This window comes from Chamaea fasciata, unplaced genomic scaffold (assembly GCF_029207755.1).
Source record: "Chamaea fasciata isolate MVZ Bird 193981 ecotype frontalis unplaced genomic scaffold, bChaFas1.0.hap1 SCAF_40, whole genome shotgun sequence".
NCBI lineage: Eukaryota > Metazoa > Chordata > Aves > Passeriformes > Sylviidae > Chamaea > Chamaea fasciata.
Genome location: NW_027094125.1, coordinates 975,667 through 1,002,534, shown reverse-complemented (window position 1 = coordinate 1,002,534; position 26,868 = coordinate 975,667). Strand labels below are relative to the sequence as shown.

Sequence of the window (26,868 nt, the reverse complement as noted above, 5' to 3'; positions counted from 1 at the left end):
CCCCACTGTACTAAATTATCATTTTATTAGATAGAAGTCCTTGTTGATGCCTGGGAGTTTTTCTGATACCAGAAGATCAATGAACTCTCTCTTGTAGCCTTTGTTTCACCACTGTCTCGGTCTTATCAATTTCAGCAATGTAGAAGGATCTTCTCTCTCTGCATCTTCTGGTTTGGTCAGTTCAGATATTACAAAGAGAAAAAAAACCTAGTCTTTTTACTATTCACCCTATGTCACAATCAGAAAATACATTCATCACCTTTCTAAACTCTATTAATAAAACACAATACAGTATAATTATACAGATAATGGTCATTTTAATATTTGTGAAAAGCCCACTTTCTAATATGCATTTATAACAAGAGGAATGACAGACTTGTCTTTACAAACTAGCAGTGGAGGATCTTCTGGTAGATAAAACCAGCACTGAGAGATGAAAGAAACAATGGGGAGGATTCCACTGATTGATGAATGGAAAAGAAGATATTTGCCTTTACAAACAAACTGTAAGTTTGCTGATAAATGAAACTGGATATTGAAAGAGGAAAGAAACAATGGGGGAAACCCATAAATTCCGTAAGAATTAAAAATTAAAAGGGGAGTTATACATTAAAGCGGAATTTTAGGTATTAGGCACTCCGGGAAGTCTGTAACTCTCAAGTACCTCAGCCAATGGAGAAAGAGAGAGGGAAATGCGGCTGGGAAATGAGGATAAAAAAGGAGGCTGCGTCCTCCAAAATTTGAGGGAGCCCAGGGGGAATGCCCCATGGCCTCTCCCTTAATCTGAATACAGTAAAAGGACTCCTTAGTCTCCTTTTTGGACATAAACCTCTGGCGTTTGTGGATTAATTTTCCTAACAGTGTCGGGCTGGGCGGGCCTGGGCGGGCTCTGGGGCAGTTGGGCCGGGGCAGTTGGGCCGGGGCAGGGCTCTCCAACCGCCCCGGGTGTGTAACTGCAACCCGGCAGCTGCCAGAACAGCCATGGAGCCCCGGCAGGTGGGTGGGGAAGGGGCAGCTCCCCCTGTGCCGGGCCCCGAGGGGCCTCGTGGGCCTGGGCTGTCCCACGGGGAACAGCCGCTTCCCTTTGGGAACAACGGGGCATTCCCGGGGCTGTTCTGGAGCCGGCAGCAGCTTTGGTGCTGGCCGTGGGGACGAGCCTGGCAGGGAGCAGGGGCTCCTGGCCATGCCAAGGCCTCACATCTCCTCCGTCAGTGCGGGCACTAACGAGGGAGCAGCTCTTCGCTGCATCCCCAGCACCCCAGTTTACAGCCCAGCCTCAGCGCTGCCCAGACGCCGCGCTGGGTTTCTCCCAGTCCCCTCCCAGATGATTGCTCGTGGCCCAGAGGAGCCCGCAGGGAGGGTCAGAGGGTGCTCCGGGGGCTGGAGCACTTCTGCCATGGGAAAGGCTGCGAGAGCTGAGACCACTGCCTGAAGAGGGCTCACGAGAGATCTTAGAGCTCCTTCCAGCCCCTGAAGGAACTCAGGGAGAGTTCCCTAAAGGAACTTGGGGAGGGACTTTGGACAAGGATCTGCAGGGACAGCACAAGGGGGAATGGCTTCCAACTGAGAAAGGGCAGGGATCGACTGGACCTGGGGAAGAAATTCCTCCCTGGAGGAGGAATGGTGAGGAGGGTGGGGAAGCCCTGGCACAGGTTGCCCAGAGCAAACAGAGGTTGCCCTGGAAGTGTTCCAGGCCAGGCTGGATGGGGCTCTGAACAACTTCCCTCCTGGTATTCTCATCAGGTAAGATATTTTCCTGCAGGTTGCTTGTTCCATTTTCAAACTCTGGGGTTGAAAGGATTCCCAGGGAGGGGAGGAAGACCCGAGCTGGAATTCCTCAGCTGGGGTAGGCTGGGAAAACATTTAGGGACCATTTAGGACCAGCGTCCTCAGGGACAGCCATGCAAACCTGAGTGTGCTCATCCCTGTGTTCTTCCAGGTGGCCCAGGAGCTTGGTCTGAGCCAGCAGATCCTTTCCCACATGTTCCTTCAACAGGAACCTTCCTCAAGAGCCCCAGAGGTGAGTACAGCTGTGCCGAGCTGCCTCAGGACCCTTTTGGGGTGGGACTTCGGGAAGGGAACTGCAAGAACCCTGCAAGGGGGAAGCTGCTCGGCCGTGGCTCTCCTGTCCAGCCCTGAGTGGGTTTCATTTCTCTGTGCCTCATTTCTGGGCGCCCATTTTACCCCAAAGGAGACTTCTTTTCTCTGTCTGGTTGGTTTAACAACACTTTAGACGGGGAACACGAACAAAGAGAACAGGAACCTGATCTCTGATGGTGCTGTTTAATTTCACTGTAGTCACCGATAAGGACGGGCAAGGAGACCAGCTCCTTTATAATTCTTTTATTAAGATCAGCTGTAGGTGGGGGGGGGACTCGTGGGGCTGTGAAAGACGCAGGGGAGGAGGCGTTCACCTTTGCCGCAGAGCAGAGCTGGGTTTTCCATTCCCGTGAAAGTTTTTGGACGAAACTCCGGGAAAAATGGGATTGGTGTCCTGGTCTAGAGATGCCAGTCTGGTCGAGTGCTGTTGAAGTTATGGTGACGAGGTGGAATCCAGCTCTGATTGCTGAGGTGCTCTATGGTTCTGCCGACCCAGAGTGGTTTTAACCTTGGCCCTTGGTTTCATGTTGGCTCATTGTTTTTAGGGGTTTTTTTCTTCTCCTTCTGGGTGCTGAGGTCCATGGGAGTCTTCTTCATTTACATGCCGGGTGGTGCCATTGGTGGCCATGCGGGAGGCGGCAGGGCAGGAAGCGGCAGAGGCAGTAGGGCCAGGGCGGGGGAGAGAAGCGGCAGGGGAAGCGGCAGGGCAGGGATGGGCACTCGGCGGGGAAGAATACAGTTCTAAGGGAAGAGACTTTGAGGTAAATAGCATTGAACAGGGAAAGCATTACAATAACAATGGGTATGGGGTAAACAGTATTTAACAAAGCAGACCTTTCAATAGGTACTAGATAATGCGATAAGTAGCCTTTAACCGGGAAAAAGGCCGGTATGGGGTAAACGGTATTTAACAAAAGAGACCCTTCAATAGGTACGAGATAACAAGGGAACCGGTATTTTAACTGAGAGAAGGCACTTTACAGTAGAATTCTTTAACTGAGTTTAGAAACTTGGATTTTATTTCTTACAGTCACAGCACAAGCAATGTGCTCAGAGTAGAAATAGATTTCATACGTTTCAGCAGATTTTGAAATCGGTGCTCCATGAATGAACACGCATTCTTGTTGGGAGCAGAAGAGGCATTTCAGATGGTACTTTGGAATAGGACGGAATACCTCTGCCGTCCTCTTAGCAGGATAAAGCAGAGAAGGAACATTAGATCTCCATTCCAGACTATGAAAAGACTTTTTTTTTTTTTTTTTCCCCAGACACTTGCATTTCATTTCATTCTTTTTTCTTTTCTTCGTTTAACACATTGCCCCTTCACGTCATCTTGTTTGGTGCTAAAATCCATGGTAAAGCATTTTCAGAAATCACTTCTGGAAACAAAAGGAAGCTCTCCTGGGACATTTCACAAAGGCAGGCAAGCTGTGACAGGGACAAGGGGGAGCGGCTTTAAGCTGAAATAGATGTAGATTGGATATTAGGGAGAAACTCTGGGCTGTGGGGGTGCTGAGGCCGGAGAAGCTGTGGCTGCCCCCGAGCCCTGCAAGTGCCCCAGGCCGTGTTGGACGGGGCTCGGAGCAGCCTGGGATAGCAGAAGGGAGATGGAATGAGATGATCCTTGACGTCCCTTCCAACCCAAACCATTCCGGGATTCTCTGCAATGAATTTAAACCCCACGATTCTCCCCTCACCACCCGCTCCCTCTCCTGCAGGCGTGGCAGGAGGCAAAAGAACACAAAGAACGACCCCGGAGCAGCGCGGACAGAGCGAGACGCAAACGAAAAGCAGGAAGCCATGGGAAAGCGCCCGGGACGAGAGCAGAAACACGGGCAGAGAGCGGCACAGGGACATTCCCGGGCTCGCCGCTTCACATCCCTCCCGCCAGGCTCCGGGAAATAGAAGCGGAGCTGATCTGCGCTGACGAGGCGGACACGGAGTTCGGCTCCGGCGAGCCGGTGGAGCCAGCAGTGCCGGTAGCGGTGCCAGCAGCGGTGCCAGCAGCGGTGCCAGCAGCAGCAGTGACAGCAGCAGCAGTGCCAGCGGCGGTGCCAGCAGCGGTGCCAGCAGCAGCAGTGCCAGCAGCGGTGCCAGCAGCGGTGCCAGCGGCGGTGCCAGCAGCGGTGCCAGCAGCAGCAGTGCCAGCAGCGGTGCCAGCAGCAGCGGTGCCAGCGGCAGCAGTGCCAGCGGCGGTGCCAGCGGCGGTGCCAGCGGCAGTGCCAGCAGCGGTGCCAGCAGCGGTGCCAGCAGCAGCAGTGCCAGCGGCGGTGCCAGCGGCGGTGCCAGCGGCAGTGCCAGCAGCGGTGCCAGCAGCGGTGCCAGCAGCGGCGGTGCCAGCGGCAGCAGCTCGGGCTCCTGGCCAAGCCCGGGAGGACAGCCGCGGGCTCGGCGCTGGCGCGGGGCTCCAGGCGGCCCTGCGGGAAGGCAGCGCCCGGTGCCGGCAAGGGGAGTTCGCAGCAGCCGCCGCCAAGTTCTCCGCGGCGCTGGAGGTACGGTATCGGTGCGATTCAGGACGGCTCGTGTAGAACTCCGACTTCTTCAGAGGGCACTATAGCAAAGTTGATTGAAGGACAGGTTCTTTTTATACAGTGTTTGGGTACAATGAATAGGATCGCTCCTTTAGGGCACCACCTTTTTGCTAACGTCTCTACCAGTGAATAAGTTGGGAAAACACCAGGTGTCAGGAGGAGGATATCTACAGGGATTGTTTCGGGTTCCTCCTCACGATTTCCCAGGGCAGACTGAGAGAGTTTTGTCCTTGGCTCTCCCACAGGCTTCGAGGCACTGCCTGGAGCCTAAAATCTATTTTCTGACCACTGTCAGCTCCCCCAGTACGGGGCTAAAGGGCTGTGACCCCACGGCAAAGCCACGGCTGGGGCACGGGTGTGACCTGCAGGGCAAAGCCAGGGCTGTCCCCGCTCTCCCTGGGGCAGGAATAGCAAAGGGAACCAGGAGCAGCAGCCTGGAGTGCCTGGGGTTGGGGAGAAATCCTGAAAACTGGGGTTATAAATAAGCCACAGAAGGGGGGAAGTGTTGGGCTGAACTAAAGAATGTCAGGTGATTTCGTACTTTTCTCCAGTTATTAACTGTATTAATGTGTGGAGGAAATTGAAGTCCCATAGAGTGAGGGGGGGAAAAAAAAGCTTCTCTTTTTAATCTTAGCTCTATTAGCAACAAATGCCCTCTCAATAACTGGGGAGTTTTCACTCTGCCTCAGCGAATGTTTTCTCTCCACTCTGACGGCAATCCCTTCAGCCAGGCACTTGAAACTCTGAGCAGGGCACTGCATGTTTCTTTAGCACTGTTCTGCCAAACTTGATTCGAAAACATTTGTCAAATATTAGAGATTCCCAGTTCACAAGAAAATATCCTATTCTTAATTTTTTTTCCCCTGCAATAGTGAAGTAATTTCTTAATCAATAAATATTATAGCAGTCAGTGAGTAAAATGACAAAGTGTCATCTTCCTTAAGGGCTTTTTTGCCCCCTGTATTCTGATATGAGCTGTGGTAGAGGCAGCACCACGGGTCACTTAAGAAGAGAGGAGGACTTTGTCTCCTCCTATGAGGAAAAGCTGGCGAATGAACATACCAGGAAAATGGATGAAGGAATTAATCCCTGGGATTGCAGACAGAGGGATTGGGACATCACAGAATTGTAGGGCTGGTGCTCCTCAGTGTAAGGGTTTAGGCTTCTTTTTTCTCTTGCCAAGGTCAGGATGAATACATGGGAAACGAAGGACTGAGTGTGGACTTGGACTGTTCATTATATCTTATCAATTTACAGTATTTACAGGCTCACACACTGTGAGGCACAACTAGCACGCCAGGAAAATGAGGTACAATGGAGTGCTTCTAACTCCTTCCGAGGCCTTTTAAATGATAATTACCCAGTACCAAGGTGACACTATATTATTTATGGTTTTGATCCAATAATGACCCCTCAAGGCCTGCAATGTAGACCTTTTTCACCCAATTACAGAAAACCACCTAAACGCATGAAGAAGAAGGAAGAAGAAGGTGAAGAAGGACAAAGACAACAGCCAAAATCCTCCATCTTGACTCACATGTATTACCATACACTAAAACCCCAAATTCTAAGTTTCTAGGACTCTAACACCTCAGCAGTCTCTAAATCCAGCTCTCCTCAGAAACAAAAAACCCAGAACATCCCTGAAAGATGCTCCTGTCCTCTGTGCTGAGTTTTGTAAGGCTGACTTTAGTTAAAGGCAGAGTCTATTAGACGTCAGTTTTCTCCACTGATCAGTGACAAAAAGCATTTCCACCCAGCAAATGGTGTATTTTAATATTTGGAAATCACGGTTTTGTTTCATGTGCAGCTTTGCAGCAAAGGCTTCGCTCCAGAGGATCCCTTGAAGTCCTCTCCAGATGATATTTCCAGGCTTTCCAGTTGGATCGAGTCAATGCTCGTCATCTGCTACTTAAAACTGGGGCAGCCTGACCTTGCTCTGCATCATGCACACAGGTGAGAGGAGATACAGATTAGATCCACTGCTGAGACTGAAATCCAAACTGAAGCTAAGACTAGGAATAAATGCTGTGCAGGAAGAACCAGTGTGATAGTGAGAAAAGAGGAATCAAGCAAACACACCTTACACGTGGCACTGGTGTTCGGATCGGACTGATCATCTCTGTTGAAGGGTCAAGTTTTGCCCACGTTGCACCTCTGCCTTGGACAGAGAGTGTTTCAGAATACCTCAGGTTCACCTTCTGATGCATTCCAGATGCACAGTGCTGCCGGGGAGATGGGCCAGACACCGGCTGCTCCTGTCAGGGGAGCTGGGGGTTAACAAGAGCTGGTGCTGTAGCAGTTTTGTTTATGTTACTTACATGCCAAAGGCAAGAGAGACTATTACCCCCGGAACATTTTTTTCTGGAGCAATACGCAAACCTCTAACGAAATTGCATTTAGGATAAAACCACAGTGAAATGAACCTTTAAGTGACATTTTTTAGTAATGTTTTCTTCACTGAGCACAGCTGGAGAGAGAGGAAGAGAGAGGGAGTTCCCCTGACGCTTGAGATGCAGCACTGAGCTGAGGCACACAGTGTCTGCCTCAGGCACCGCTTGATTCTCAGGAGCTTTTGAGAAACCCCAGTCTCACCCTGTCCATCCCTGTTCTCTCCCCAAGGAGCATCATTCAGAACCCCTCTCACTTCTGCAATCACCTGCGCCAAGCCGCTTGCTTTCGCTGCCTGCACAGATACTCAGAGGCCGCCAGGTACTTCTGCTGCTCGGGCTTCCACAGGGCTCCTCTGCATCCCTTTCCTTGCAGCAGTGACACATCCTCTAGGAGCCAGGCTTTTCCCAAATCTCTGGGAGCCTCGCCCTGGCTTTGCGTGTGTGATCTCCGGGGCAGCAGAGCAGAGCTCCAGCCCCCCCAGTTCACATTAATGTGAATAATCCCAACTGTTTTCTGGCAGAATTTGGTGAGCTTAAAAATGCGTTTGCTGATGTTTGTCTAAAAGTTGGGCAAGGACTGGGAGTTCTGTGTGAGCTTTGGTGTTCAGCTCAGCTGACACTCTTTGAGCAGGACCTCCTTTCAGCCTGGCCACAGAGCCCCTCCTGTGGCTGTCCCCTCCTGTGGCTGTCCCCTCTGGCTGTCCCCTCCTGTGGCTGTCCCCTCCTGTGGCTGTCCCCTCTGGCTGTCCCCTCCTGTGGCTGTCCCCTCCTGTGGCTGTCCCCTCCTGTGGCTGTCCCCTCCTGTGGCTGTCTCCTCCACTCTCTGCTTTGTCCCCAGGAGCGCCATGGTGGCGCAGTGTCTGTACGTCCTGGCCGACGGCGCGGGGCTGCAGACCAGTGACCTCCTGCAGCTGTACTGGCAGGTAACACCTGACAGCCTGGGCCAAGCTGGGAGGGACCCGCAAGGATCGCCCAGACCAGCTCCTGGTTCCCAAGAGTCACACCCTGTCCCTGGGAGTGTTGTCCAGCTGCTCCTGGAGCTCTGTCAGGCTTGGTGCTGTGACCACTTCCCCAGGGAGCCTGTTCCGGTGCCCAAACAGCCTCCGGGGGAAGAACTTGTTGCTAATATCCAACCTAAACCTCCCCTGACACAACAATTCTGGATACGGCTGCTGGAGGCATTTCACAGAATTCACGGAATCACAGAATGACTGGGTTGGAAGAGACCTTCAAGATCACCGAGTCCAACCCATGCCCCAACACCTCAGCTAGGCTATGGCACTGAGTGCCACGTCCGGTCTTTTTTTAAACACACCCAGGGATGGTGACTCCAGTCCTTTATTATTCTTTCCATGAAAAGCTTTTTTCCTAATACCCAACCTGTGTTTCCCTCGAGACTGTGTCCTTTTTTCGTAAGGCTTCATGATGAGGCTTTCAGAGAGCACAGAATCATTTTTTCTCTCCATCTGAACGACAGTTTCTCTTGTCCCTGTCTCCTGCTTGAAGATGGAGGCTCATGGAGTCTCCACCCAAACCACCTGGTTGTTTTGTTTGGGGTTTTTTTTCACTAGCCTTTACCCAAGGTGAAACCTATCATTTCTTTGCCCGTTTTTAGGCTATGATTCAAGAAGCCCTCAGTGGAGAAGACTCTTTTTCTGCTCTGTACACACCTTTTGAGAAAGAGGACAAGGCTGACAAGATAAAGGAGGCCAACAAAACCTTTGCTGAGAAGTACCCTGATTATGTGCAGCACATATTTACAGGTAACAGCAGGTTTCAGCTGCCCTTAAGCACTGTGGATTCTGTTTGTGCAGCCGAATTCAAAAGGGTTGGAGACAGTTGGAGAGTTTGAGCTGCTTGGCCTTCAAACACTTCTGCTGCTCTGGGGAATTGGGCTGAATATATTTATCTCAGGCATCAGCAAAATTTAAACTGTTGATGCAGACAGGTGCAGAGCCCAAAGATTCAAAGCCCAGTGAGAGCTGGATGTGTTGGTTTTGTCATCTGTGTTTTGGCAAGGTTTCTGGAGACCATTTCACTCCTTCTTAGACTTCCCTTTTCTTTCCTGCATAAAAGTAACTTCTCTTACAGCTGTAAAGAAATATGACAGTGGAAATTATTTTCCTTTCCCTACGCAGATCCTTATGGAATTCACCTGTTGCCAGAGAAGGCTGAATCTCACCCTGGCCAGCAGTACTTACTGACTCTTGGCTTCAGAAACAGAGAGATTGGTAAAACCGTGGAAAAGTTTGTAACTCGAAAACTGCCAGTCTTTCCAGGTGTGCCAACTTGCTGAAGAACTGGCCTGGCTCAGGGGGGACCCCCACAATCCTTACTAGATCAGGTCGTGAGGGGTGTCTCAGGACCCATTTCCATCAGTGGCAGCAGCCCTGACAGCCCAGGCAGCTCTTCCCATCCTCTTCGCTCCTCCTGCAGTTCATCCAACATTCTGCCAGATCCCCTAAAGAAAATGGAGATGAATGAACGAAGCCTCTGTGGCTCTGTGATTTCATTTCCTAGGCCAGAAAATAACTTTCAGTCCCAGCACGGAGGAAGAAGCCGACACCTTTTGGCAGAGCACTGAGGAAAGGATCATGGCAGCCTTGGCTTTTATCGGAAGCACCAAGATAAAGGTGAATATCCCATTCCGGTTATGTGGTGTGTGGGAGGGACATGTGCTTTTGGGGAGGAATTCCTGCTGCTCATGCTCCTCCAGGGTCTGGAAATGCTCCCTGGAGAGGATCTGTTCCTGCTGGGGGCATTCCCTTGGATGCACTTCAAGAAGCTGCACCTACAAACAGAGTGTGGGTTGGACACTGGAAACACAAGAAAATCCTGCTCTTTCTGAAAGCCCCAGAAAAACTGCAATTTTTAAATTTTTGACCCCTCCCAATTCTCTCTTTGCTTTTGGAGATGAGATTCCTCTATTGCCACTACTGCAGTCTCAAAAGAGTAACAGGAAGAGAAAAAACTTTGAAATCAGGCAGGTTTTGCATTCCCCACGACTCCCCTCTTCTGTAAATGGATTTGGAGGAACAGGACCACACAGTTCGAGCAGAGATAAGCAGAGAGGTCTGCTTCCCAGGGCACAGGGAAAAGGAACGCATCCTGTCAGAGATGAGAGCAGAGTGCTGCCTTAGGGCTGCCCAAGCCAGTCCCCACTGTAGGAATTTACACTGCTCCCGCAGAGCGGTATTTTCCACTAGCTTTACACCTCCCCTCTGACATTTAAATGTTCTTGCTGCAGCACAAGTGCCCTCGCAGAAAAGCCAGGTGAGACCCCAGCAGCACAGAAGGCAGCAGCCAACTGACCTTTTCCCCAAGGAGGTTGGCACAGCAGCCCCGGGGTCCGGGCAGGGGCTGCCCTGGTGCCACGTCCACAGCAGCCAGGACAGGGAACTGGGCTGAACCAGGGGTTCATAACCAGCCTCAGGGATCAGTGTGGGAGCTGCCACGGAGAGGAGGAAAGCCCCAGGGGAGAAGAGAGAGTCACTGAGTTGGAACAAACAGCTGCCAGGTCCATGTCCATAGTCAGAGGAAACACATTCCCGTTCCCTTCAGCTTTCAGAGCGTTCAGTGATCCCAGCAAGACCAAACCTCTGACCCATGAGCAGATGGCAGTGCCAGTCCAACGTGGCAACAGAGATGGGCACAGAGTCAGAGCTGCTCTGCTGATGGGGACTGCCATCTCTTTATGGCCCTGACAGAGATTTTTGGGCCACTTTTGTTTCCTTTAAAGTATTCCACAATTGTCTTCAAGCCACAAACATGATTCCACATTATTTCCATCACACATCAGCTAAATTAAAAATGGCCAAACTTCAGCTACAGACTCAAGCACTACCACTTACTTGGATAGGAAAAGATAATATATTTGGGGTTTAACAGAACAAACACTTCTTTCTGCTGCCCTCTTCCTCATTTGTGGATGCAAAGATGCGATCTAATTTGTTCTGCTCAGGCTGGTTTTGACCAAGCCCACTCAGTGCTGAACCCAAGCTCATTCAACCATGGCACCACTTAAGAGAAGTCAATTCTGCCCCCCTGGTTTTGCAGCCACACAGCCTGGAGTTCAGAACATCATTTATACACACTCTGTTGTGGCTGAGATAGGAAAGGAAAGCTGGAACATGCTCCAAATCGGCCATGGTCCTGCTGCCTGGAGGCCAGAGACCACCTCTGCAGGTTTCAGTTCCTCCAGGGTCTGTCTTTGAAACCATGGATTGGTCTGCACCCAAACCATGAGCTGACAGCCTGCATGCTTTCCCGAGGCTGGAAAAGCCGTCCAGGAAAGTCAGGTGACATTCAGTGGAGGGGGTGATGGAAAAACCCCTTCCAAAGGAGAAAATTGTGTTGGTGTTTGTTATCTGCTGTCTCCCCTTCCCATCTATCACGATGACATCTTTATTTTCCTAGTCTTCCTAGAGAGCTCGTGGCAAGAAAGTCTTTTTGCTGCCTCTCTGAAGGCTGTCCCAGCAGCATGGTCTGAAAGGCGCTGGCTGGCTCACTGCTGACAGCAGGACCAGCCAACACAGATGAGAAGCCTGGAGGCACAGGACACCGAGGATCAGGGTGCTCCCTGTGCCTCTCCTCTCACCTTCTCTTTTTTCTGGGCACACAGGATGAGCGTGGCCCCTGTACACGGGCCATCGAGAAGTTCCACCATGCCAGCCTGCTCAGCCACCTGCAGAGAGGGGAGGAACACGCCCAGGTGATGACCCAGGCCATGGCTGAGCTGGCCACTGTTCCCTACCTGCAGAGAGTCTCTCAGGAGGATGGCCAGCTGGTAGGTTTTGATTTCCAACACTTGTTTTGGCCTCTGCAGGCTGAGAGAGGGAGAGCAGGAAGGGCCAGGGCAGAGTTCTGTGCTGTTGCCATGTGCTCTGGAAGTCCTTTCTCCAATGTAGGGACCTGAAAGGGTTCTCAAATCCTCCTGCAGTGCTTTGACAGAGGAGGAGCTGATCACCTGCAAGGGTGACTGACAGAACCACCAGGACTCACCTGTCACTGTCTATTGAAAATCCCTTCTCTGCCCCCAAAACCTCTCCAAATTGGTCTGGAAACAGGATAGCAATGACTCAGCTCATGCTGCCTTGACACCTCTGACACCTCAGAAGGCACCTGCAGCAAAACAGCCTGAACTGGGGTACAGCTGAGAAGGAGGGGGGGGGGGAAAGGAGGGAAAACTGATTTTCTGTGCTGGGTGCATCTAACAGACATGCTCCCTGTCTGGGAACAAACCTGTCTGCCAGCTCCTGGTAATTTGTCAGACTTGCTGCAGAGGTGAAGAATCCGTCAGGCTGTTGAGAAACACGGACTGGGCCCTTGGCAGACCCAACCCAGCTCCAGCAAGAGCCAGCAGTGGGATGAGTGCTGCAGCCAACGAGGCCAAAAGGGATGGTTTCCAAGGGGGTTGGGAAAAAAGAGGAGGAGGGAGCATCTCCTTGCTGTGGATCAGTGGCCAGGTGGTGTCTCCTCACCTCCCCTGAAGGGATGCCTCAAGCCTTCTGCCTTGAGCACACCCAGGGATGCTGGTACCTACAGACACGGTGCTAGTAGATCTTAATTCCTTGTCACAAGTAAAATGCTTGTGAAGAGACTCCAAAAACTTTTCGTTTGGATTCCCTTTAACTTAACCCAATGTTTTGGAAGATAATTTTTTTAGAGAGCACCAACAGCACAGGTCTCAAGTACCAGTTTTCCCCAGTTTGTTCCTAAACACTGATGTTTATGGGCAGGACACCCTGGATCCAACCCGTGTCTCTCTGTCTCTGAATTAAGAGTAGAGGCAATAAAGGTATTTCAGATCTACAAGAATGTAGTGCAAGGGCTGAAACAAAGATGAGTTGGCCGTGCTCAGTGTGTGAAAAATGAGTCGCAAAATCCTCATTCAAGGATTTGAATTTGGGTTTTTTTTGTGCGTTCAGAGAAATGATTTCTCTGTGAATTCCACACTGATTGTTTGTGTCCCGGTGCCACAGCTGCAGTCACTGATGGCAGACGCCGTGGACATCCTGGCAGGAGGACCTGGAGAGCGTGCGTGGGCTAAAATACAGAAGGTAACAAACAGCCTGCAGCAAAGGGCAGGAAATGTCCCTGAGCCTGGTCTGTTCAAACGGCAGAAAAGACAGGAGGTGCCAGGGTGAAACCAGAGCAGGTGAAACCAGAGCAGGTGAATCCTGACCCGTGCCTGGGCTCAGGCAGCAGCCGCAGGGAGACGTGTCTGATTCGCCTGGGAGCCAGCGAGGGTCCGGCTGCATCCCTGCCGTGCAAACACCATTGCTGCCGCGGCACCAGCAGCAGCGCAGTCATGTCAGCACCTGATGTGCCAGATCAGTTCTAATTCGGGGGGCTGGAGCCCACTCCTGTTCTATATATATGAAAAGCACAGGCAGACCGTGCCAAACAGCAGTTCCGGGTAGGGACATCATTCCTCTGCTGCTTGCTGGTGGCATCCCCAGCAGCGCAGACGCTGCTGGATGGCCCTAAAGGAGCTGCCGTAAATCCTGCTGCTGTTCTGGTGTCCCCTTTGCCCTCACTCCACACCCCACCCACCACCTGGGACCCATTTTCCTTCCTCTTTCTGCCCTTGGTGCTCATGCAGAGACCAGCACTGCCCCCAAAACAGAACAGGCACGTTTAACAGAGGAGGAAAGTCGTGCAGACACTTTAATTTGGTCTCTGGCTGAAGGGTCCTGCGGGCTCGGTGGTTGTGGTTAATAGGGCCAAGCACTATGGGATCAGTCTTCCCCAGACTTCCCATATACTAGCTGAGGACTTCCAAGGCTTTTCTTTCAACGTCTTCAAGACAAGGCTGGCATCAGAAACGCTCTCTCTGCTCCTCTGCACGTTTCTGTGCCGAGCACATCACAGCAGAGCCGCCCCACGAGGCTCTTTGGAGAGCCCCAAGCTCCCCGTGCTCCTGTGGCAGTGGATCTTTTGGCAGCAAAGGAGCCAAAGCCCAGGCACAGGTGCCCCTCGAGCTTCAGCAGCACAGCAGAAAACCCTTTCCCGTGGCCTCGTGCACGGTGCAATGTGCAGCCCATCCCCTGAACAGGTCCCCCTGGGCAGCTCCATGGGCACCAGGAGGAGGAGGAGGAGGCAGAGCTTCTCTCCCAGACTCTTTGAGCCCTGGGTGCCCCAGGGCAGCAGATGGAACGGTGCAGAAACTTTCCTGCTTGCCTCTGTCAAAAACACACCCCCTGGCTGACCCAAAGCACGGCCAGAGCATCTGGCACAGCTCCAGGCCAGGCCAGGGCTGAGGACACTTTGGGGACAGCTCAGGACATGGATCTGTACAAGAGGAAGCCACACTCAGACTGATTTGCTTTGTGCTGTGCCTGAAGAAGCCACACTTCACTGAATGCCTGTCAGCATGGCAGAGCAGGAGGTTTTTTATTTTTATTTTTAATTATTTCAGCTTTAAATGCAAGGGGCAGATTGATTCTTTAGATCCTCCCACGATGCAGGGTCTGTAGAGCAGAGCTCTGTGTGAAGGGAGTCTGTTCCACTGCAATGAAGGAATTGAATCCAAACAGAAATGGAGAAAACAAAAATAACGACAAACTCGGGTATCACTGCTGCCACCAGTTGTCCAAGAGGAGCCTCTGTGTATTTTGGTTTCTAAGTGCTATCAGTTTTGAAACAAACGAACTGCAGCGGCTTTGAAAGTTTTTATGGAAGCAAATGGACTTGCTTGTGACACCACTTCTTTGGGATTGCAGGTGGCACTACTCGAAGAGTACCTGAGGGAGGGAGAAGAGTATTTCTTAAGCACCCCACACGTGCAAACACCCGGAAGGGAAAACATCGACTGGACTCCAAAGGGACAGAAATATTTGAGGCTGAAAAATACAAACATGTTCATTCCCAACCCAGAAAGCTTGGCCACAGGGCCCAAAAAAAGACGCATAGTTTTTGCAAAAAGTTGACTTTGTAGGCATTTTGTAGCTGTTGATACCAATCTGATAGATGGCAATCTCATTTTACATTGTATTAACTTGAAGTTGTATTAATGTAAATTTAAATTGTAGTCAATTATATTTAACTGTATAAATATAACTTGTATTTTAAATTTAAGTGGTATTACGTAGTATTTAGTGGCATTAACTTTAGTTTGCAAATTTCAATTCAGATTGCATTCATTTGTATTTCCTTGTATTAATTTTAAATTGGATAAGTTTAAATTGCTATTGTATTAAACTGTATTTAGTTGTGTAAATTTAAGTTGTATTACTTTCAGTGGTATTGAACAGTATTTAGTTGCATTAACTTTAGGTTATGTGAATTTAAATTCTATTAACTATTGTTTAATTGCATAAAACTAAGTTGTATCAGTTTAAATTTAAATAGTATTTACTTGCATTAACTTTAAGTTATATGAAATAAGGCTTACATTCCAGTAAGTTAGATTTACTTGTATTAATTTTAAGTTGTATGAATTTCAATTTAAATTGCAATGAATGTTGTAAACTTTTAAGCTGCATTTGTTTAAATGTCAGTTGTAGTAAACGGTACTGAACGGTATAAAATGTGAGTTGTACGAGTTTCAATTTAGATTTTATTCAGTTGTGTGAAATCTTACTAGGCTGTATTTAATTTAACATTACCAGCAACACCAGCCTTGTGCTCTGGGCATATCCTGTGTCCATGCTCAGTCCTGTCCTGCTGGCCCGAGCAGCTCTGGACACGGGGACCCCTCCATCCTAAGCTGGGCAGAGGATTTTGTCACATTATCCCTTTTCTGACCCAGAGATGGGGCAGCTGAGAGGCGTTTTAAAAACTTTTATTCCATTTTCAGTCTCGTGTGAAGGGTGAGACAGTACAGATGTTATAATTATTGCCATCACAATCAGGAGCCAAACTATTTCCTAATTACAACACATTATAAGGGTTTTTTGGCCTGTCAGCTTTTGCCACACAATGCTGTAATGCCTTAAAGCCAATCATCCAAAATTACTCCTCGTGGGTCCTACTACAATGCATCTTTCAAAGTTTTATTTCTCCAAAGTATCCAGTCTTATTTGCAAGGCCATCATTTGAAACTTGTTTCCAGTTCCATTTCTCTCTCAACAACGTCCGTCCTATTCCATGGCATTTCTAAGTCAGCATTTCTTATCTCAGAGTTTGCATACAGACACATATACTGTGTGAGCCTTCCGTCAGGCTTTGAGAATTCTCTACAAATCCGTTTCCCACATCCTTTCCCTGAGTCATCGGGACCACCCGAAGGGGAAAAGTGGCCCTGGAGGCTGCAGGAGCTGCAAGGGCAGGGACACAACAAGAGGGGAACAGGAGAAAGTGAAAAAGAAACACAACAGGAGGGGAACAGGAGAAGGCAAAACAGAAACACAGCAAGAGAGTGTGAAAAACGAGGTTTGCTTTCTTGGTAAAATTTAAGAAGTTTAATAAAAAGACAATTAGGATACAGAATTGTTACACATTCAATAGATCCTAATGCACGATTCAAACATTCCTCTTGAGTTTGAATTCTCTCTGTTCAGTTTTAACTCCCCCCGAACCATTTTATCTCGCAGACCCATCTGCGAGTGGCTCCATTCCTCTGCTAGCACAGGTTCAATAAATTCCTTCTTGGAGCTTTGATTCACCACTGCCTTCATCTGGATAATTCAGGAATGCCGGAGGACCCTCTTCATCCTCCTGGTTTAGCCAGTTTAGATGTTGTAAAAACGGTCTTTACTTTTAACACTATGCCACAACCACGCAAAAAATATACACATTCATCACATCACCATTTCTAAACCCTTTTAATAATAAAAGAAACTAGATGAATACAGTAAAACCTTCCCACGTTACACATGTAGCATTCATTTTAGTATTTGTGAAAAGCCAACTTTATAGTATGTATCTATAACAGCTCCAAGGCAGGTACCTGAGATGATTTTTGGAAACTGGATCTTCTGTGAATCAACCTGACATTGTTCCCAGGCATCTCTCAGTCTCAGCCTCCAGTTTCAGGACAACAAATCCTGTCTGGCAGCCCCAGATTGCTCCAGGGAAGCTGACCTTGATCAATTTCTGCTTTTGCAGTGAACCTGCATCCTCCAGGATCTTCCTGAGACTCCTCCCAGGTACCTCCTGGAGTCTTTGGCACACAGAGGTCTAAGGAGCTGAGACCCCGGGTAGCAGTCGCAGAGGGCTCCAGGGAAGCTGCCCGAGGGGATTTTGTGCCAGGAAAGAGGAAAGAGCTGTGCAGGCCTGCAGGAGCACAGGGGCAGCCCCGCTGTGGGTGTGAAACGTGGGGTTGTGTTTCCTCTCAGGTAAAACAAAAAAGGTGGCCGGTGTAGTTGTTGTGAAATATGTCGAATGAGGCCACGGGACAGTTATAAAAATGAGTTTTAATAAACAAATGGAAAAAAAGCATGGAAAGAAGCTTTTGGACAAATATTTTGCATGCTTGTAAGTGAATGATGTGAGTTTTAACGTTCTCACAATATAAGTTTTAAGGGTTTTTTTAGGCCTTTAGCATGTAGGATAGAAGAATGCATAAGTATTATTATTTGCTTTGAAACAAAATTATTGTAAGCTTTGAGCTGCTTTGTAATAAGAGGTTTTGAACTACAGCTTTAGGATTTTAAAAAGTGGTAATCACCTAAATAAAAGAAGGAAGTGAGCTTATCTTAAGGAAAAAAAAAAGTTGAAAAAATTGAAGATCCTGGAAAGGAAAACTGGACCCCATCATCACAGATGCATGATCCTGGGAGGGGAAGCCAAACATCACCATCACTGATTTATGGCCCTGGAAAGAGGAGCTGGGCCTCACCATCACCGACGTATGATTCTGGGCACGGGAAACTGCACATCACCATCACTAATTTACAACCTTGGGGTGATAGAAATTCGACGTCACCAATAGGAACTGATCACAATGGGGTATGGAAATTGGACTTCACAAATAGAAACTAGGAGGAAACCACCAAAAAAATACCAGCAAAAATCAGCATTCGGTGTGCAGCTGGAGGGGAAACCCCCCCACTGTACCCAGCACGCTGCTTTGCTCACATTTTATCGTTTGAATTACCGAATTAATAAATCAATTGTTGCTTGATATATTGGCTGAGTCAAGCTCTTATTCCTTCCGTGGGGACTCGGGAGCAGGTGAATGTGGCTCCTCTTGTGCCGGGGTGTGTCTGTGTGCCCCGCTTGGCACCTTGAGGAGCAGCTGGATGTGCCTGTGGCTGCGGGCTGTGTCTGGGGTGCTGCTGGCCACTGAGGCTGCCTGCTGGCAGCTTTGGGGGTTTGGGGGGGAGTCACATCTGCCCTAAAACCCCCACCTAGCCCCACAGACACTCCCAGACACCTCAAACCACCCCACAGGCCCTGGCCAGGACTCCCCCAAACACTCCCTGCAATATAAATAGCCCTAAAAGCCACCAAAACCCCTTTCCATCTCCCCCAAATTCTCTCCAAGCCACACAGCCTGGCCACGACCACCAAAACCCCCTCACAGACTGTCCCAAAAGCCCCCCAAACCTCCTCCCAGTGCTCCCAGGAGTCCCTAATACCCCTCCCAGTCCCCAATGGCACCGACCAGGAGAGGTTGGTGCACAGGAACATCCCCAGCCAGGAGCAGCTCGGGCACTTCAGCAGCGATTTGGGCACTTGTGGGGGGGACACCCTGGATGGGGAGACCCAGGCCAGGGACTGGGACAGACAACCAGAATTCCTGGAGAACAGCCGGGCTCAGGGGGACACGTTCTGCCAGCACAACTAGGAGACTGTAGCCCCATCTGCCTGGCTTTACAGCCCTACAACACCCAAATCCTCCTGAAGACTCCTCTGAATCCCAAATTCACCTCAAAATCCCAGTAAAATGGTGCAGCTTTAGATCTCTTTGTTTCTTTATTTTTTACCCCAGTTCTTGGTGTTTTGATGGGATAAAGATGGAAATTATTTAGGCTGGGAAAGACTTCCAAGGATCATCTTAGCTTTGCTCAATGTCACCAGAAGAAACAATTGGATGGGGCATGTTTTTTAGGGTGTAAAGATTTGGGTTTTCTTTCTTTTGTTCCTTTTTATAGATTTTTTTTCCCATTTCTTGCTAGGAAACACTAACAACTGGGCACTTAAGAAAATGAAAGAAGTGATCAAGCTCAGGGGAAGAGAGCATCTGGTTGTACTTCTTTTACTTAAGAATTTCTTTCTGAGGGGCAGAGATATCGAGAGAATCGGGCAGGTAAAAGATGGGGCTGGGGCAGCTGCTGGATCTCTCTCTCTCGGCTTCAGAGTGTTAGGAAAATTATTCCACAAACGTCAGAGGTTTCTGTCCAAAAAGGAGACAGAGGAATCCTTTTTCTTTATTCGAATAAAGGGAGAGACCATGAGGAATTCCCCCTGGGGTCCCTCAAATTTTGGAGGACGCAGCCTCCTATTTATCCTCATTTCCCGGCCGCATTTCCCTCTCTCTTTCTCCATTGGCTGAGGTACTTGAGAGTTACAGACTTCCCGGAGTGCCTAATACCTAAAATTCCCCTTGAATGTATAACCCCCCTTTTAATTTTTAATTCTTACAGAATTTATGGGGTTTCCCCCGTTGTTTCTTTCATCTTTCAATATCCAATTTCATTTATCAGCAAACACACAGTTTGTTTGTAAAGGCAAATATCTTCTTTTCCATTCATCAATCAGTGGAATCCTCCCCATTGTTTCTTTCATCTCTCAGTGCTGGTTTTACCTACCAGCAGATCCACTGCTTGTTTGTAAAGACAAGTCTGTCATTCCTCTCAAGAGGAGGAAGGTCGGAGCTGCTGCTTGGGGAAAGGAATTCCCTGCTGCTGCCAGAGCCCAGCCCAGACCTGCTTCTTCTGCCATGGGGTGATCCTCTGCTCGTGAGAGCAGCCACTGCACTGGGACCGCATCATCATCACCTACCTCACTGTTAGAGATGAGTAGTATGATGATTGGCTCTCACAATTATTGGATGAATACTGTGTGCACATTAAAAGAAGTTCTGTTGATGTATGGTTGTGTTATTGTAGTTTGTTGTTTGGACACCCCCAGTTCTCTCTACAGCCCCCTTTGCCCCCCTCTGTATTGCTGCCACTGGACAGTCTGGGTTGGTCCTTTCTCCTTATTCAGTCCTTTGTTGTGTTTGTTGAGGTTTAATAAAGCTCTGAAATTTTAAAGTGAGCGGTCGTTTCTCACAACTGGGGACTCATCTGGCATTAAAACCTCGTCTCCATGGCCCTAGGAGATTTTGGACGAGAGTTCCACCCCCTGATCTCGCAGCTCGATTGGCTTCTCCTGGGGTCATTGCTGATTTGCAGGTCGACACCTCGGGGACAATAAAGGACCAAATAAGGATAAAGACGAGGGGGAAGAAGGGGAAAGGCCCCCTGAAAACCTGCAGATGGAAAGATTTGGAGGATTGAGAGTATTGGGCGAGGGGGAGACGGAGTCCGGGAGTGTGCTTGGGGTGTGAGTGGGATGCAGTCTGGGAGTGTGGTTAGTGCGAGAGTCAGACTTGGGAGAACTGGTTTGAAAAGGCACTGTTCTCATAACTGGTTTGAAAAGGCACCATCCTCATAATTGGTTTGAAAAGGCACCATCCTCATCATTGGTTTGAAAAGGCACCATCCTCATAACTGGTTTGAAAAGGGACCATCCTCATAACTGGTTTGAAAAGGCACCATCCTCATAACTGGTTTGAAAAGGCACCATCCTCATAATTGGTTTGAAAAGGCACCATCCTCATAACTGGTTTGAAAAGGCACCATCCTCATAACTGGTTTGAAAAGGCACCATCCTCATAACTGGGATGGCCAGATTGCCCATAATCTGAGTGCAGGCACCTCAGCTCTGGTCAGCACTGCACAGGATCTGTACCTGAGTCTGTTGGAGCTTGAGGACATTGGACAGTTGGGTGGATTTGGAATGTGTCAGATTGGAGGCAAGACACGAAGTGCACAAGAGGTGGGGAGAGGCTGCTGGAAGCACCAGGCACGGAAACACCAGCCTGGCTGTGCGGGGGTCTCCAGGCCACGGACCCTTGCATGGGGCAGCTGGGAATGGGGAAAGCTCGTACTGGGGAGGCCTGGCATGACAGCACCTCACCTCCAGTCACGCTGCAAGAAGGACTCCATTTTTGGATGGCAAAGAAGAGCTGAGCGGCAGACTTTGGGAGGGCCCAGGGTTGGCTGATGTCATACCAGGGGTATAAAAAGTGGAGCTGCCATTTTGTGGATGAGCCTCTGGCAGTCGGCCGCGCTCCCAGTGCTGTCCCTTTCTCCTTTTGTTAAGGTTCAATAAACCTTTGAAATTTTAAAGTGAGTGCTTGTTTATCAAGTGTTACTCATTAAAAGACAGACCTAGCACCATCTGCTCGGGTGCCCTGACCCTGAGTTTGCCTCTCCTTGCCCTGCTGGGAGCCAGGCCCCTGCTGCCCCACCCCGCTGCTTCTTGTGCACTGCTCCAACCTTTCCCTGCACTGCAGCCCCACACCCCTGCCTGTATGTAGTTACACTTAGAGTTATACTTAGTTTTATTAGTTTTAGGGTTTTTTAGGGTTTTTTTGGAGGTTTAGGTTTTGGTGGGTTGTAGGTGCGAGATTTTGGTGTTTTTTGGTGGTTTTAGTTTAGGATAGGTTTAAACAATTTGAAGGGAAAAAAAAACAGTTTAGGGAGCTTGTTTGCTTCAGCTAGCTAAACTAACTAAAAGCAAAAAAAAAGGTTTTTGTTTGGTTGTTGTGTTTTTGATGAATACATAGGGTTTAGAGAAAAAAATGTGTAGGAGTGAATGCTGTTTTTCTAAAACAAATTGTGTGGGGGGTTTTTTTGTTTGTTTTGTTTTTAGAGCTAGTTTTAAAGACACAGAACACATACAGAATATACAGAACAGATGACTGGGGATATAAGCATGCTAAAGTTACTTTAGGACATTTTACTCTCTATCCCCATATTGTCAACTTACTAAAACTAATTGGATTGTAACTCTACATATAGGTGCCAGCCCAGCTTGCTGCTGGGGCCCTGGGATTGACTGCCCCAGGGGTTTGTGACGAAAAGCCTCTCTTCATCCCTTCCTATCTTGGTCAAGCTGCCATTATTACCACATGCTCCCCGAGCTCACACCACAGCACCCCTGCGGCTGTAGGGGAATCAGGGGAAAGTGCCCACGGCCAAGAAGGGGTCACTGGGTTTGTGGTTCTGTTTGTTGTTAATGCTGTAGCTGTTGTTGTTTGTTTGCTTTATTATACATACTGCTAAAGAACAGTTATTCCTATTCTCATACCTTTGCCTGAGAGCTCCTTAATTTCAAAATTATAATAATTTGGAGGGAGGGGGTTTACATTTTCCATTCCAAGGGAGGCTCCTGCTTTCCTCAGCAGACACCTGTCTTTCAAACCAAGACAAGGTAAAAAATCAGCTCTTCTCAATGAACTTGCAATGTCGATCTGAGTCTCAACAGATGTGCCTGCCCCTGTGTTCATCCCGGTGCCCATGGGGATCCAGGAGGATGTGGTGACCACCAGCCAGGTGTCTTCCCAACCTGGATTACCAGGAATGTGGCTCACCAGGGCTCTCCCCAGCGTGGGTGCTCTGATGGGGGATGGAGTTGGAGCAGAGGATGAAGCTCCTCCTGCAGCTGGGGCACTCGCAGGGCTTCCCTTACCGGTGTCTCCATTGGTGCTGATTCAAGACTGAGCTCGTTCTGAATCTCTTCCCACACTCAGGACACTCGTAGGGCTTCTCCCCAGTGTGGATGCGCCGGTGCCTGACGAGGTGGGAGTTGTACTTGAAGCCCTTCCTGCAGTCGGGGCAGCGGAATGGCCTCTCATCCGTGTGAATCCGCTGGTGTACGAGGAGAAGGGAGCTGGTCTGGAATGTCTTCCCACACTCAGAACACTCGTAGGGCCTCTCCCCAGTGTGGATCTTCAGGTGGGAGGTCAGGTGGGAGCTCCGGTTGAAGCTCTGGCCACATTGCCCACACTCGAAGGGCCGTTCCCCGGTGTGGATGCGATGGTGGATGATCAATCCAGGGGTGTCTCTAAAGCCCTTCCCACACTCAGGACACTCGTAGGGCTTCTCCCCAGTGTGAATCATCTGGTGGCGGATCAGGCGGGACCTCCAGTTGAAGCTTTTCCCACATTCCCCACACTTGTGGGGCTTCTCCTCTTCATGAAACAGCTCATGGACCACCAGCTCAGAGCTCTGGCTCAATCTCTGGCTGCCTTCCTGGCACAGGGTGAGGAGTCTTTCCTCCTCAGAGCTCCCTGGGCTGGGGCTGGAGCTTGTCCTGTGGGATCTCTGGAGATTTTCCTCCCCATTGGATTCCTGCCTCGTGGAGTCACTCAAATCAGCCTCTTCCACGAGGTTATTTTGTGGGGATTTGTCCTCCCTGGTCTCCATCCTCAGCTCCTTGTCTGGGGAAGGAAGGACAAGGAGAGGATGGGATTTGCCTCCGTGCCAGAGGGAAGGGGAAGGAGATTCCCCCCAGTTCATCACTGGCAGGGAGTTTGTCCTGCAGCTGGGGCCATGCTGGGCTGGGAGACGGAGCAGGAGAGAGGGGGAAAGGGGCACTGACTTCCTCCTCACCTGTCTGGCTGTCCTGGGGCATCTTCCTTTTCCTCACAGCCTCGCCCTCCATCCGGCCAAGGTTTGGGAATGGGAAATCCTAGTTTGCAGGCAAAACAAGATGTGAGCACCTTGGGTTTGAAGGTCCCCCTGCCCAAGTCCATCTCTAGAAGTCAGCATCATATGTCCATAAAAATCTGCCCTGAAAAAAACTCTTAGGAGTTCCCTGTCTCTGGTCTCTCCATTTTAGGGTTCTGGGATTCCTCCCTGTCCAGGCTGCCAGAGGTTCCAGGAATCTGAAAACCTACTCCCTCTTCTATCTCCCCATTTAGAGACACCAGGGGCTTTTGGGATCCTAGGGTCCTTTCTCCCCTAATTCTCTGCTTTGGGGTGCAGGGGGTCCAAGGAGTCCCCCCTGCCCCTCTCCAGGCTGTTGAGGGTCCCACAAATCATGGTGCTGCCCCCTCTCTGGGCTCCCCACTTTGGGCTCCTGGGGGACACAGGGCTCTGCTCCTCCAGGCCGCCTCTGCTGGGAGCCACCACTGGGACCCACCAATGTCCCCTCCAGGGGCATTTTCCACTCACCTTTGGAGATCTTTATTCTCCAAACATCCCCCCCCCCCCCAGAAAAACCCAACCCAGGGACCCCTCCAGGACATCTGGGCCCAGCTCCCCTCCCCGGTCACCTGCGGGATTGGTGGGGGAGGTGGGGGGCGATTCTCCCATGTGTTGGGGGGCTGTGAATTCAGGGAGCTCTCGACCTCCTCCTTCCTTCTCCTTTTCTTGATCCTCATTTGTCCCTCCTCTTCCATCTCTCCTCCTCCTCCCCCAGGAGCAGCGACACCCTCGATGCCCCATTCCCTGTTCCCCAAGAGTCAGCTGCCCCTGACCCTTGCTGGGGACCCTGGCTGGGCACTTCCAGCCCTTGGGGCTCCTCTCAGGAGAGCTGGGAGGGAGAAACACAGAGAGGGGTGGGGGATCCCAGGAGTGGCATCACTGGGAGGGACAGGTTTGTACTGGGGTAACTGGAACCTTAGTGGGGCAGCTGGGAGCAACTAGGCATAGCTACGAGCATGCTGAGGGCAACTGGGATATACTGGGAGTGTCTGTTAACCACACTGGGATGACTGGAACCACACTGGGAACAGGCAAGACCATGCTAGGCAGAACTGGGACCATGCTGGGGGCTCCTGGGAGTGAATGGGATTGACAGAGTGTACATTGGGGGCAACTGGAAATGTCTGGGACCATGCTGGGAGGGACTGGGATTATATGGGGACAGGATTGGGACTATACCAGGGGAAACTGGGCACAACTGGGAGGAACAGGAAGCAACTGGAACCATGCTGGGGGAAACTGGGATACTACTGGATTTCAATGGGAGCAGCTGGGCCATGCTGGGGTAGACTGGGATCATAGTGGATCATAGTGGCAGCAACTGGGACCGCACTGAGGGTGACTGGGAGTGGCTGTGAGGAACTGGGATCAAGCTGAAAGCAACTGAGGACAACTGGGAGTGACTGGGATATACTGGGATAGACAGGGAATCACAGGGATCATACTGGAGGCTACTGGGGTCATGCTGCCATTGACAGGGAGCAACTGGGGGCCACTGGCCTCATCCTGGTAGCGATTGGGAGTGACTGGAATTAGACTGCAAGTGACTGGGATCATATTGGGATTGGCTACAATCATACTGGGATTATGGATTAAGGCGTGACTAGACCCAGACTGGGGGTTACTGGGAGCTACAGGGCCCATGCCGAGAGCCAACTGCTCCCACACTGGGAGGAACTGGGAGCAACTGTGAATGATAGGATGCATGCTGGTAACAACTGGGATGCACTGGGAGTGGCTGGGATAAAACTGGGGGCATCTGAACCACACTGGGTTAGCTGGGAGTGCCTGGGAATGACTACAAGAATGTTCAGGACAACTGGGATATACTGGGAATGCCTGAGACCATGCAGGTGGGGACTAGGACCACACTGGGAGCCACTGGGAATGTGCTGGGGGCAAGTGGGAGTCACTGGAGCCCTGCTGGGAGAGGCTGGGATCATACTGGGAATTACCGGGACTGTACTGGGGGCAACTGGGAGAACTGGGAACACACTGCACAAAAGGTGGAAAAACTTGCAGGAACTGGGACCGTGCTGGGGGCAAATTGTAACGTAATAGGAAATGACTGGGAGTGACTGGGTCATACTTGGATCAGGCAGGGAGTGAGGGCAAGGGACCAGGCCCATATTGGGACTCACTGGGCTCATACTGGGAGCAACAGGGATCCTAGAGGGAGTGAGAAGTGATCAGGATCATACTGGGACTGACTGGGCTCATCCTGGGAGCAGCCGCTGCCGGCACCGGGAGCCCCGAACCCCTTTCCCGGCCATCCCGCCCCTCCAGCCCCAGCACCCCCCAACGGAGTCCCGGCAATCCCAGGGGTCCCCCCCTCTCGGGGTCCCCGCTTTGGGCTCCTGGGGCTCTCCTGTCTCTGGGGTCCCGCTCAGGGGGTCCCCAAAGCCCGGATCTCTGCCGGGCTCCCCAAACCCGGTGTCCCCCCGCCGGTCCCGCCGCTCCCCACGTGGCCCCGGCAGAGCTCGGAGGGCCCGGCCCGGGAAGACCAACCCCCACCTGGGGGGACCCGCATTCCCCCGCCCCCCGCCGGGGCTCTGCCGACACCGGGACCCCCCAAAAACACCTCCCGGGGACCCCGCCATGTCCCCCGAGGGGGGAACCCTGCAAGCCCCAAACATCCCCCAAAAAAACCGAACCCAGGGACCCCACCCGGGATATCTGGGGCGAGTTCCGCCTCCCCGGACACCTGCGGGATGGGGCCGATGGTCCCGGGGGGCTGCGGGCTCAGGGAGCGCTGGGGCCGCCGGGTTCCCTCCTCTGCTCTTCTTCCTCCCGCTTCCCGCTGCCGCTCCGCCTCTTCCTCCCTCCCCCCTCCTCCTCCTCCCCCGTTCCCGAAGCCCTGGCGGCCGCGGGAGGAGCGGGGATGGAGCCGGGACAGGTCGGGATGGGCAGCGCGGGGCTCTCGGCTGCTCCCACCCGCTGGGGCCGGGGGGAACCCGGCCCGGGGAAAAGGAGAGGGAAACTGGGAAAACTGGGCGCTGCACATCCACACTGGGCCTTGCTGGTTGGGAAATTCCATCCCCTTGAGCTCTTCCCAGAGGCCTGGAGATGTTGGAGGGGGGACTGCAGAGACGGATGAGGGATCCCAAAAGTGGTATTTTGGGGATAGGATCCGTGGGGATGGGAATGTCCCGCTCCCTTCCCGGGACAGGGTCACACCTGAGCCAGGTGTGCAGG

At 50.9% G+C, this 26,868-nt stretch overlaps 1 protein-coding gene and 1 pseudogene across 1 annotated transcript; one reads left to right on the top strand and one right to left on the bottom strand.

Annotated features, from left to right (window-relative positions):
- Window positions 1–23,242, bottom strand: part of LOC136303665 (zinc finger protein 850-like) — a 141,473-nt pseudogene extending 118,231 nt beyond the window's left edge.
- Window positions 1,621–15,245, top strand: LOC136303668 (spermatogenesis-associated protein 16-like). Its single transcript, XM_066207259.1, has 13 exons — window positions 1,621–1,743; window positions 1,940–2,020; window positions 3,828–4,124; window positions 4,476–4,592; window positions 6,442–6,587; window positions 7,254–7,343; window positions 7,863–7,947; window positions 8,640–8,787; window positions 9,163–9,303; window positions 9,545–9,657; window positions 11,646–11,810; window positions 13,006–13,083; window positions 14,749–15,245. The coding sequence occupies exons 1-13, from the start codon at window positions 1,621–1,623 to the stop codon at window positions 14,953–14,955; spliced, it is 1,791 nt and encodes a 596-aa protein (XP_066063356.1). The 3' UTR covers window positions 14,956–15,245.
- Window positions 23,243–26,868: the final 3,626 nt, after the last annotated feature.

What these genes read in the sequence shown, in the direction of transcription:
- LOC136303668 (XM_066207259.1), top strand. Translation starts at nt 1,621, where the DNA reads ATGGTGAGGAGGGTGGGGAAGCCCTGGCACAGGTTGCCCAGAGCAAAC. An exon ending in CAGCGGTGCCAGCAGCAGCA is followed by an intron (nt 4,125 to 4,475) that starts GTGACAGCAGCA and finishes CAAGCCCGGGAG; the next exon opens with GACAGCCGCGGGCTCGGCGC. An exon ending in AAAACTGCCAGTCTTTCCAG is followed by an intron (nt 9,304 to 9,544) that starts GTGTGCCAACTT and finishes TTCATTTCCTAG; the next exon opens with GCCAGAAAATAACTTTCAGT.